The 12,119-nt window shown below is 66.3% G+C and overlaps 1 protein-coding gene across 8 annotated transcripts in view; it reads right to left on the reverse strand.

Annotated features, from left to right (window-relative positions):
* The window catches only part of GRAMD4 (GRAM domain containing 4), a 74,339-nt gene that overhangs the window by 5,843 nt on the left and 56,377 nt on the right, over window positions 1-12,119 (reverse strand). For all 8 annotated transcript variants that reach the window (XM_021091367.1, XM_021091363.1, XM_021091368.1 and 5 more), the window contains 10 exons: window positions 10,090-10,148; window positions 7,654-7,786; window positions 7,227-7,252; window positions 6,625-6,716; window positions 5,394-5,485; window positions 4,085-4,133; window positions 2,910-2,981; window positions 2,575-2,618; window positions 2,344-2,453; window positions 436-590 (listed from right to left, as the gene is read on the reverse strand). In XM_021091367.1, coding sequence (XP_020947026.1) covers window positions 436-590; window positions 2,344-2,453; window positions 2,575-2,618; window positions 2,910-2,981; window positions 4,085-4,133; window positions 5,394-5,485; window positions 6,625-6,716; window positions 7,227-7,252; window positions 7,654-7,786; window positions 10,090-10,148 — 832 coding nt within the window. The remainder of the gene's footprint in view (window positions 1-435; window positions 591-2,343; window positions 2,454-2,574; window positions 2,619-2,909; window positions 2,982-4,084; window positions 4,134-5,393; window positions 5,486-6,624; window positions 6,717-7,226; window positions 7,253-7,653; window positions 7,787-10,089; window positions 10,149-12,119) is intronic.

Genomic DNA, 12,119 nt, shown 5'->3' on the forward strand with positions numbered 1-12,119 from the left:
CTGTAAGCCCACCATCGCGGCCTTGCTGCCCGAGCCTCAGAGCCAGGAACAGCGGGACCCGGCCCCCACCGACAGAGCGGTTGCTCGCTGCTCCCCCGCCCCCCAGGCTCTTGGCAGTCAAGGCCAGGGCCCCAGGGCCGCCTCACCCCGGCCTGGGGCACCTGGTTCCCCAGCCGCTCTGTGGGAAGGTCCCTGAGCGGCCTGCAGGCGGAGGGCCTCCCATCTAGCCTCCAAGTGCTGCCCGGGGGCCCTGGGATGCCTGTCCTGGGCCTTGGGAACAGCCGCTGGTCACAGGGAAACTGCCCCCCTTGCCGGCTGTTTTGAGCTGCTCGTTTCAAGGGCCCCGTAAAACCGGAGACCCCAGCGTCCTGCGGGCCAGGAGCAAAGGAGCGGGCGTGCGGCCTGGGGCGCCCTCCCCGCCCCCCCGGGGCCTACCCTGCGCGAGGCGGGGGCGCTGGAGCGCTCCTTGAGCTGGGGGTCCGTGGGGAGGCTCTTCCAGATGATGTAGGGGGTGTCGTACTTGGCTCGCAGCCGCGGGCAGCGTTTGAAGATGAAGTCGATGAGGAAGAACTTGATTCCGGCGTAGAGCCCTGCAGCGGGCAGAACGGGTGCTCGCACTGGGGCCTGCACCCCACCCGGGGGCCCAGGTCCCGGGGTGTGGGGGGGGGGACGCAGGGCAGCGGGGTGACCCCAGCTGAGGCGGAAGCCACTTTCACGGTGTGCTCCCGCAAGCTAGAGGGGGCTCAGGCCAAATAGCACAGCTGTCTCTAAAACCCATCAGCCACCAAAACGCACGTCAGCGTCCTCTGAGGGCGACGGGAAGCAGAACCCTGGGGACCAGCCCCTGCCTGCCGCTGACTGCGGGGCTGGCAGGACGGCTGTGGGCTCCCCCGCACCTGTGTTGGCGATGGTCCCCGAGAAACGAGAGGCAGCCCAGAGGCCACTTCACGTTCACTGGCCTTTGTCACTTCCCCACGGCCACACTTGCCTGCCCTGGCTCTCGGGCGGGGGCGAGGGACCGGGACCCATCTGCACTCGGCGGCCGAGGGCAGGCGGGAGCAGCGCCTGGACCGTGAGACCGCCACCCCAACACCCAAGCTCAGACCAGCAGCCTCCCACACACTGTGGCCGGGACCCGTGCCAGCTCTGGGCTGGGGACACGGAGGCCAGGAGAGCCTGCCCGCCCCCTGTGGGCTGGGCCTTGGGGTCTGGCTTCCTGGGAGAGCTGAGCTGTGGGGCTGGGGTGGTCCAGGGGCTAGGTGACGAGGGGGCCTCAGGACAGCCCCTCCAACCTGCCTACACCTTCCTCCCTACCCCATTGAGGCCCCCAGGCTGGGGCTTCAGCACCCCCTCCCACCTGGGACTTCAGGGACCATTCCAACAGTCAGCCCCCCGTCCCGCAGCTCCACGCCCAGCTCAGCCCACTCAGGCCAGGCCCACTCCACCCACTGGGTACTTCCCGGGCCCCCCTCCCCATCCCATCCCATCCCCCGCCCCCTCCGAGCCACCATCCAGTGCCCCCCTGCCTGTCTCCCCATCCTCCCCGCCCCTCATTCTCCTGGAAACTGAACCTGCCACGCTGAGGTTTGAAATATAGGTGAGAACCATGCCAGCACTTCCCTCAACTCGGCACAGCTCCCCCCCCAGAATTAAACTCTCACACCCACCCCACCACCCACGGCCCTAGTGGCCCTAAATGGCAGCATCACCTGCCCAGCCTCTCAGGGCAAACCCTGACCCCTCCCCGACCCCAGCTCATCCCCACCCCAGCTCATCCGTCACAGATGCCAGAGGCTCTGCTTCTACAACACCTGGGCCCACTGCCCACGCCCCGCCCAAAACATACATGGGCAACCTCCCTGCTCTGCTTAAGCCCCCACCCCTGGCACAGAACCCAAGGCCGCTCCACGCCACAGCCCCCCTGACGCCATCTCCCGCCCCTCATCACCCCTGCCCTCACACCTGAACCCTCCGGTCCCTGTGACTTGTCCCCCAAGAGCCAGGAGTGCTCACAAAGGACCATGGCTCGCAGCCAGGTCCCATGGGCCTCTGGCCCGCCGGTCCCTTCTGCTCGGCCAGCAGAGGCCAAGCTCGCCCTCAGAAGCCTTCGTCACGTCTCTAGTCTGGCGGGCCTCACTTCTCCTGAATTTGGACACTGTGACAGAAAGTCACCGGAGCAGCTGCAGGGCGGGGAAGGACGGTGGGGGATCTGACAGCTGCCCCCTCCCCAGAGGCCTGCCCCGAGGGGCACACAGAAGGGAGGGGGTGTCCTGGGGGAAGCAGGTGCCCAGGGCCCCTGTGCCGTGTCAGACGCGCCTTGGCGCCGGACGGGAGGCCCCTTACCCACGGCCAGCCCCACCAGGCGGTAGGGGAAGAAGCAGGAGGCCAGGAAGGCGGCCCACAGCGCGATGTACAGCTTCCGCGTGACCTCAGGCTGGACCCACGTGAACAGGCTGCAAGGGAGGGGGAGGCTCAGCAGACGGGGCCGCAGCCCCGGGCACACCCGCCCCGGGCACACCCCGCTCCGGGCACACCCGCCCTGGGCACACCCGCCCCGGGCGGGCCGGGACTCACTTCTTGATCTTCTCCAGGATGTCAGCCATCTTCCCAAAGAGGTTCTGCGTGAAGAAGCAGCCGTGGTCACGACAGACCCCCGGGGCCTTGGCGATGCGGGAGACGCGCAGCCCCCGAGACCTCAGCCGGCGCCACCGCCGAGCCCCAGGGCCCTGCCCAGCCGCCCCTGGACCGAGGACAACTAACCGGGGCGCCGGCCATCAGACCAGGCCAGGTGGGCCCCCACCAGCCACACTGTCTTGGTGTCCGCGAGGGACCAGCGGACAGGCTGATGACGGGGTGATGACAACAGACAGGCCAGGCCCGGGACTCTGGCCACAGCCCGATGGCCGTACCTGGGCTTTCTGGGCGACGTCCAGCACGAGCTGGAACTTCTCAGACACAGTCAGGTCTTCCTTTGGAGGCTCCTTCAGTCAAAGGGGAAAGAGAATTTCCACTGAAATTCAACAGTTCAGAGAAATTACTGACAAAAACAGCATGGCGGGCCCCGCAGCCCCGGGACCATGACACAGCCAGAGGGACGGATGCCCCCAGGGGGACGTAGCTCGAGGGGACAGCATGCCCGCCCCTCTGGAGGGCCCCCCCCCCCCCGCCGTGGGCAAGACTGAGGCTGACTTCTGTTTTAACAGATGGCCTTCAGAGGTGCATCTGAGGCCCCAGAACCCACCCCCCACTTTACAGACAGGGGAGCCGAGGCCCCAGCACAGGGGACCTGACCTTGTCCTGCCGGCCTCAGTTCATTCAGCAAGAACCTCCCCAGGACCCCCAGGTTCCAGGCCTGCTTCCCAGGAGGTGCCCTCCCAGACTCCTGTCTTAAAGGGGCCCCTATAGACACCACCATATCCCCCACCCCTACTGTGTGCTCCACACACACAGTAGGTACGCAAACATCTGACAAGGCTCAAGGAGGCACCGTGGCCACTCTCCTGCCTGTGCCTTGTGGCTCAGCCCCACGGGCCAGAGTCCCTGGAGAGTGGGTGTGCAAACCATGTGTAAAGGGCCAGGCGGCAAGTGCGGGAGCCTCTGCGGGCCTCACGGGCTGTCCCGGCAGCTCAGCTTGGCCACTGAGGCCCCCAGGCAGCCCCTGTGTAAAGGTACGGGCGCGACAGGTGCCAACAGCCCTGGATGTGAGAGACCAGGCAGCGGCCGCAGGTAGCTTGTTGACCACCGCTCTACATGTCCACTGGCCCAGCCTGTCCACCCTCCACCCTCCACTGGAGGCTGTGAGGGGCTGCAGCGCCCCCCACCCCCGTGGCCTCCCTTCCATGTCTCTTCCTGGCTGAGGGGGGTCAGGTCAAGCCAGGCCAGGCCAGGCCCTCCTGCCTCCCCAGCAGCCGAGCCCAGGCTGCTCAAGGGCACTCAGGGCGTCCGCTGGCCAGGGGTCAGGGGGCGCCCCTCTCTGGACTCCAGGTGGGGGGGTGCTGGCCTTCTCCCCCCTCCCCCGACCTCTCCTGGCCGCACGGGCGGGAGGAGGCCGGCCCCTGGCAAAGGCGGCCTTCCCAGGACTTACCACCACTTCAGACACCTCGGGCACGATGCTCCACTGTATCCTCCAGCCCCTGGCAGACAGGAGACAGCACAGGCCTTACTTACAACGGCATCGACGGACAGCACATCCCCAGCCCTGTGCCCCCAGGGAGCAGCCCCCGGAAGTGCCAGCCAGGGGGCAGGGGCTTCAGAAATATCCGCTGTCTGCCGAGACCCCCGGGGCCCCTCCTGGGCCCTTGGGAGGAGACGATCCAGGTCACCTGCACCGGCCCCCCCCGGTGGCCTGGGCGGGGGCACGCTTACCAGCACCCAGAGGTGACGGGCCTCTCAGAGTAAGCCAGGGAGTGGCAAGGACAAGGGTTTTCAGTGACCCACAGCTATCTGGGCAGGAAGAGCCCTTGCACACGCATTTAAGGTTTTTTTCCTGCCAAAAAACTTTTTTCTTTCTCTTTAGGGCCACTCCTGCGGCACATGGAGGTTTCCAGGCTAGGGGCTAAATCGGAGCTGCAGCTGCCAGCCTACACCACGGCCACAGCAACGCCAGATCCAAGCTGAGTCTGTGACCTACCGCACAGCTCACGGCAATGCCGGATCCTTAACCCACTGAGCAAGGCCAGGGATCGAACCTGCAACCTCATGAGTATTAGTTAGGTTCTTAACCCACTGAGCCTCAACAGGACTCCCACAAAAAACATTTTCAAGTGAACCTGTTTAAGCCAGCACAGAGGAGCGCCCAGAAAAATGATGGTGTGAAAGTAAACCTGGACAGGCTGGGTCAGACGGTGCAGGGCCTCCTCTCAGGCCTGATGTGAAGCCGGGGTTCGCTCTGCGGGGTGACCTCAGCTTCCCACAGGCCCCGGCGATGAGGGGTTCCCACCCTGTGCACTCGCCGGCTTCCAGCACAGCCCCCCAGCCTCGGGACGGACGGGGAGCCCGGAGAGCCCGAAGGGAAGACCCCCGAGGCCCTGGGCCTGGGGACGGCTGCGGAGCTCCGAGCCCCCGCGCCTCTTGGGCGCGTGCGCGTTGACCAGCAGGCCCTCCCGGGGCACCGAGCCTCTGCAGCTCCATCAGCCCCGCGGATGCGGGGACTCTTCTGCCAAAAAGCAGCACGATGGCAGGCGGGGCTGGACTGACCCTGAAGCTGGCCCCACGTGGGGGGCGGCCGGGGTTTGGGCTCCAGCCACCCACCCTCCTGGGAGTGTGGGTGCGTAGCAGCGGACACCCAGCAAACGCCAGCCCGTGACAGAGCCGGCTCGGCAGGGCCCCGCTGCGCGTGCAGCACAGCACGGGGAGACCGCCCCGCACGCGCACACGACGAAGCGGCGACCCACCTGGCTATGAGGTAATTGAGGGATAACCTCAGAATGGCCAGGAACAAGAACATAGGGACGGCCCAGCCGTGCCACACGGCGTTCATGTACACCTGCGGGTGGGGAGAGAAGGCGGGCGGGAGACGGTCAGGCGACAGGCCGGGTCCCCTCCCCAGCGGGGCAGGCCGCCTGCGGGCAGGAGACAGGCCCGGCGGCCCTCGAGGCCTGAGGAGCAGGCTGCACACAGGAAAGCCCGAGAAGGGCAGCTTCCCCGTGAGCGCGGCCAGCGGGGGGAGGGGTGTCCCGGAGGAGCTGCCTGCACATGGCCGGGATCCCGGTAGGGAGGGGACCCCACGTACGGCCCCACCTGCCGGAGCTTGAGGCACCACCACCACGGCAGCCTGAACAGCCTGTCCCACAGGCAACGCGCCAGGCACAGGGCTGCGGGCAGGGGGCGGCCCTCAGAAGAGGGTAGGGGTGGGTGCAGTGGCTTCGCCTGCAGGCCTGGCAGGTGCTGAGTCGCCATAACACGCGGTGGAGCTAAGGATCTGGGGGCCCAAAGCAGCCAAAGCCTCAGGAGCAGAGCGCCCGAGAGGGCCGGTGGGAGACCTCCAGGGTAAGGGGGCCTCTGCACGTGTACACCCGCCTCCCTGGTGGGCTTCAGGGTGGCCTCAAGACCCTCTCAGGCTGAAGCCACCTTGCGGCGGGGGTGTCTTTTCTTTGGGGCTGTGGCCGGCCCTCTCCAGCCCCGGGGCCTAGCATCCTCCGTTCCCTGGACAGCAGGCCCTCCCCGGGCAGGGCTGGGCGCACCCACTGCAGCGCAATTCTGCTGGGTGACTGTTTTCCCCAAAGCGCCCACGTGATGCTGGCCGGACACCTCCCACCCTCCCCACGGCTGGTGGCTCCCAGACGCCCTGGTGCCTGATGGGAGGGACCCCTGGCTTCTGCAGAGGCGGACAAGCCACCCCCCACCCCATCCTCTCCGCAGCCCACTTGGGAAAGCCGGCTCTAAGCTTGGCGAGAGGCCCTTTCCCAGGGAAGCTGCTGCAGGGGTGTTTCTCGGCAGGCGGGCAGGGAGCCCCGCAGCCAGGCTGTGCCCAGCATCCTTTCATAATCCGTACAACCAGCCGGCAGCAACTCTGCGCCCACGTTCCAGGCGGAAACACGGAGGCCGATGCGGTCTCACATAGCAGCGGGGGGTCCCCCGGCCTCAGGGAGGCGCACACCCCACCAGCCCGCGGGAGGCACTCACAGTGAAGGCGATGGCGGACGTGTAGACGGAGTACCAGTCGGATAAGGCAGAGAGGTTCTTCACAAAGCTGGTGACGGGCTTGGCGCCGCGCTCTGGGGACAGAACAGGCCGCGCGCTCAGGCGGGGGCTCACCTGGCTGTCACACACCCACCTGGCGGGCCGGCTGGCGGGCGGGGCGGGGGGCAGAAGGAGCAAAGCAAACCCCTGCCGTCGCAGGGCCAGTGTGCCTGCCCCAGGCCGGCGCCCTCTCAGCCCCTCGGCGCGGCCCACTGAACCCCACCCCCGGTGCCAGCAGGCGGGGCACAGGGATTTGCTGGCACACCCTGGACCCCCGGCAAGTCTGGGGAAGGACCGCTTTTCCCTGGGCTCCCAGCTTGGGGGGTACCCTACTCCCACCGCGGGGGTGGGGGGAACGGACAGTGGGGTGGGCCCAGGACACTTCCAACAGCCTCAGGAAGCGAGCTGGGCTGGGGACCCCCGAAAACCCGCTCTGGAAGGAAGTCCAGCTCCTCAGAGACTGCAGCCCCTGCGCAGCCGCCCCTTGCAGCCCACAGCTCACGCATCCAGAGACAAGAGGGTGCTTCCCAGCGGCCGGTACTTACTGAGTCTCCTCATGTTCTCGGTCAACCTAAGACAAGGGGGAGCCGTGAGCACCAGCACAGCCTCCTCTGCATCCCTGACCCCACGGCTCTCTGCTGACTCTCGGGGGCACGGGAGCCACACACCAGGATGGCCGGCTCCGCTGCCCCTCAGCTCCTGCCCGCGCCCACGCAGCACAGCCAGGCCCCATGGAGCCCCAACGGCTGTTCTACTACATCGCTCCACTAAGACTGGGCCTGGGGCCCTCCCACCTCCACGAGGGCCCCCCTGAATTCCCCCACCTCCACGAGGGCCCCCTGGCCCCCCCAATCTCCATGAGGGCCCCCTGGGCCCCCCACCTCCACAAGCGAGCCTCTGAATTTCCCCCACCTCCACGAGGCCCCCCAGGTCCCCCCAAACTCCACGAGGGCCCCCTGCCGAGGGCCCCACCTCCGGGCGCTCAGGGGCTCCTCTGTCTCCACCGTGCTCTCCTCGGGCTGAAACCGGAAGTCTTCCACGTACTCCCCGAATTTCTCGTAGAACCACTTCTGGACACGGGGGCACAGCCCCTGGCTCCATCGGTCTGTGGGACGAGGCGGGGGTCCGGGTGAGGACGGTGGGCAGAGAGGGGCCTGACGGGGCGGGGGCGGGAGGCACCGGGGGCTGGGGCTCCCAGAGGAACTGGGGAGGACACGTCCACACCAGAACTGCGACAGGCCGGGTGCCCTGAAAACAGAGCCCGACCCCCTTCAGCACGAGGTGCAAACCAACCAGCACCGGCCCCAGGGATCCCTGCGTCCCTCACACCCGCCCCCGGCTGGTTGGAGGCTGTCCCCAGCCCACGTGGGAACTGCAGTGACCTCCCCGCTTACTGGGGACACTGGTTTGCCTTGGACGTGGCCAGGTGGGCTCGCTCCCTGGGACACCTGGACCGGGGGAACAGCCAGTGGGCGTGCGTGTCAGGGGCTGTGTCCTCGCGGGGGCCCCAGTGAGTGGAGCGGTCTCTGCTCACCCCCAGCCAAGGTCCTCGGAAAGCCACTCGCATCAGACTCAAGAAAACCAGCCCCGCACCCACAGAACAAGGCTGTCCCTTCAGAGGGCAGGGCCTGGAGCCGCCTGCAGGGGGCGGTGTCCCACAACAGTTAGAAGGGGGCGCAGGAGTGGGGGTTTGTGCAGAGGTCACGGGGGCCCAGAGGAGGCCGGCGGCAAGGGCCTGGGCTTCTCAGAGCCCACCTGGCACATGACGGGCTCTTCAGGGTGACCGCCTGGGCAGGGCTCGGCCTATAACCGCCTGGGGGGCAGCCGCGGACAGTGTGACAGGACAAGTGTGGCTGTGTGTCCTTGAAACCCCACGCACAACGCCAAACAGTCACACAGGTCATGCAAATCTTGACATTTTCCCGTAACCATTTAAAAGTGAAAACTTTTTTTTTTTTTGGTCTTTTTCTTTTAGGGCCGCACCTGCAGCATATGGGGGTTCCCAGGCTGGGGGTTGAATCAGAGCTGTAGCTGCCGGCCTACACCACAGCCACAGCAACAGGGGATCCAAGCCGCATCTGCGACCTACACTACACAGCTCACGGCAACGCCAGATCCTTAATCCACTGAGCGAGGCCAGGGATCGAACCCACATCCTCATGGATACTAGTTGGGTTCATTAACCATTGAGCTCGAAAACCGTTTTTAAAATGTGAAGCCAGACGGCCAGCTGTTGTTTGCTGACCACGGTCTGGGTCGGGCCGAGTGGACAGGGCTCGGGACACTGCTCAGCCCTGTGCTGCCCAGCAGCACGCAGAGCCCCTGGCCCCGCCGCCCACATCCTCGGAGCTGCACGTGCCCCCTCCACCCGCCCCCTCCCACGCAGCCTGCTGCCCTTGACCCCAGCTGTCAGAACGGACCTCCGCCTATGGATGGGCCTCAGTGGGGGATGGGGACCACAGAGGGGGGTGGAAAGACTCCCCCCGACACTTCCCACAAGTGCAGGGGGCTCAACCGCCACGCGCGGTGCGGTCTTGGGGTCGCCTGCGCTGCTCCGGGCTGGGAACCTAGGCCACTGGTCGTGAACCCCGAGAACCCAGGAGATGAGCCACAAGACACGGCAGCCGATCCCGCGCCCGGCTGGCCTGCCTGCGGGTCCAGCACCAGGGCCCTGGGCAAGGGGCACCTTCCTCTCTGGAAGACCGGGGCGGGGAGGCCCCGAAGCGGGTGGGAAGGGGGCCAGGACCCGGCTCTGGTCTAAGCGCGACCTCCAGCGGCGGGTAACCCGGGAGAGGCCTCCTCCTCAGCCTCGCACCAAGGAGGGCTTCTCCAAAGGGCTTCCGGTGCAGCTCTCGGAGCCCCGGGCACAGGCAGCGGGCTTCCTACCAACAGTGAGCCTGTCGGTACCACCCAGGCCAGGGCCCGTCATGGACCAGGCCCCCCGAGAGCCAGATGAAAGCCCAGCTTCCTCCAGCGCCACCTCTGAACAATTTCAGAAAGTGCCAAGTGTGGAGTGAGACGAGGAGCGTGAGCCCGGCTGGGAAGGAGAGGCACTGAGAGGGTTCTGGGTCTGACCTGAGGGACCCAGGCGTGCCAGCCACAGCCGCCCCCCGCCACTCACCCCCTTGTTGGGACAGCCAAGCTCTGGAAACAGGCCGCCAGGCCAGGGGCCAAGCAGCCAGTGGGACCAGGACGTGGTTTCTCTTTAGGGAGAGATGCTACGTTGTATTTTTATGAGAAAATAGCTGTGTTTTGACCAAACGACTGGCATCTGCTATGAAGACCCACCAAGTGGCAATGAGAGACACCAACCCAGTTCCAACAGGAGGAGATGCCCGAGAGTGAGCACGTGCCCCTGGGAAGAGCGCCATCCTCCCACCCCACCCCCGACCCTGCCGGCAGGCCTACCTGCTCCGTTATTGACCTGGGCCTGCCCTCTCGGAGGCTGCGCCGGCGGCTCCTCGGTTCTTAAGGGCGGGGGGTTGGGGGGGGAAGCAAGAGCTCCGTTAGTTCAGACACTCCCGGGAGCCGCGCGGTGGACAACAGTGCCTGTCCCCACCCCCCCAGCTCCCTCTGGATCCTGATGGCTCAGACACAGGCCGCGAGGGCAGCGGGGCCAGCACAGAGCTGCACGCAGAGCAGACGCACTTCTTGTTTTTTAATGATGGACCACACAGTATCTCAAACGCACAATTCTTTTCTTTCCTATTAATTTTAACACTGGCTTTTTCACCGTTAACCTCAGAATGAACAGCTCCTACGCTAACTACCTGGCCTGCGAATGAAAAGCTATTTACGAACAGGCATCTTTAGCAGGCACTGCACACAGCCACCTGCCAGGCTCCCTGGCCTGCTGTTCCCTGCACCTGACCACAGCAGTCACCTGGCCTTGGCGCCCACCTGCCAGCCCCTGACCACAGACCTGACTTTCAGCCACAGGCCCTGGCGGCCTGACCCCCAGCCGCTGGCCTGACCCCCGTCCCTGACTGGCCAGCCCAGCACCCCCTTGCCCTGCACTGGCCTGGGCTCCTGACACCCCACACCACTGAGACCAGCAGAGACCCCGAGACATGGGCAAAGCCGCACCCAGATGAACCTTGGCGGGACTAGGGGGTGCGAGGGCCCCTCCAGGACAGAGACAGTGGGGCTGGGAGACCCTCAGCACGTGCGCGCCCTCGATGCCCTGCCCTAGTCACACCCGCGATTCTCACTCAAACTTCTCCGAGAAGCGACCCGGGCTGTGGGCTCGTGACCCGCACCCACAGCCGCCCACCTGTGCTGGAGTGGGAAGCGCGGAGGCCAAGGTGGCGGGGGAAGAGCAGCCTCGTGAAGCAACCACAGGGGACCATGACACAGACACGGGAGCCACGGTCAAGGAGGAGGAGGAGGAAAAGGGGGCCCGGCCTCCATGCCCCCGCCTCCCCAGCCAGAGCAACTGACAGGTGGGGCTTTACTGGGAACAGGAGGGGAGCCGGGTCCCTTCCCCCCTGTCCCTGGGTGGGGGGGTCCAGGCCTCTGGACCAGGACACTCCCTGAACGGGCCAGGGGTCCCGGAAGAGGCAGCTCACACAGAAGCACCAACAAACGTGCTCCCACCACAATCCGGGCCCAGGCAGGCCCCTGAGGACTCGCAGCCCTGAGGGGTGCCACCTTCCTAAGCCATGGGTGGGCCGGCGGGGCTGCCCGTGGGGGCACTGGGCTTAGTGGCCTTTGGCCATCAGTATCTGATGACACCGGTACCGCACAGCCACGGCAGCGCAGTCTTTCCAACACAGTCAGCTGCAGAAGGGGACGGCTGTTTAGGAAGGAACAGGCTGCCAGCTGCCTTCAGGGACAGAGGCCTGGAGACGGGGGCAGGTGTTCCAGGTGGCAGGGAACCTTCCCTCCTTCCCGTCACACAAACGCGGAACATCCTGACTGCCCGCAACGGCACCGCGGCGCTGAGGGCTGGACGTTAACGGGCGGCGTGTCGGGATGTCCAGCCCCAAGCCCTCCAGTGGCACCCGCCACGCCAGGCCCCGGGTGAGCGGGAAGGGAGCTGTGGCCTCTGAGCCGCATGAACGGCCCGGGTCCTCACTTCATCGCTTGCATTCCCAACAGCTCTGGATTCTTCCAGATGCTTCTGAACAACCTATGCTGATGATCGACCGAGCCAGCCTGGGGCGGAGGGTGCCTGGAGCCTGTGACTTTGCTCAAGTCCTGCCGGCAACGACCCAAGCCCACAGGGCGGACACTGAAGCCCGCCAAGGAGGGCGATGCCAGGGCCACGTGCCATGGCTAGTCGGGACACAGGGCACAGTCGCCGGGGTCTGTTTAGTTCTCACACAGGTGCCCCGGCCAAGGCCCCAGCACCGAGGGTGGCACAGCACAGGGACCGAGACATGTGCCCTCTGGGCCCCCTGACGCAGCCAGAGGGCATGGGAGCAGTGGAGACGCCC

Source organism: Sus scrofa, chromosome 5 (assembly GCF_000003025.6).
Source record: "Sus scrofa isolate TJ Tabasco breed Duroc chromosome 5, Sscrofa11.1, whole genome shotgun sequence".
Taxonomy (NCBI): Eukaryota; Metazoa; Chordata; class Mammalia; order Artiodactyla; family Suidae; genus Sus; species Sus scrofa.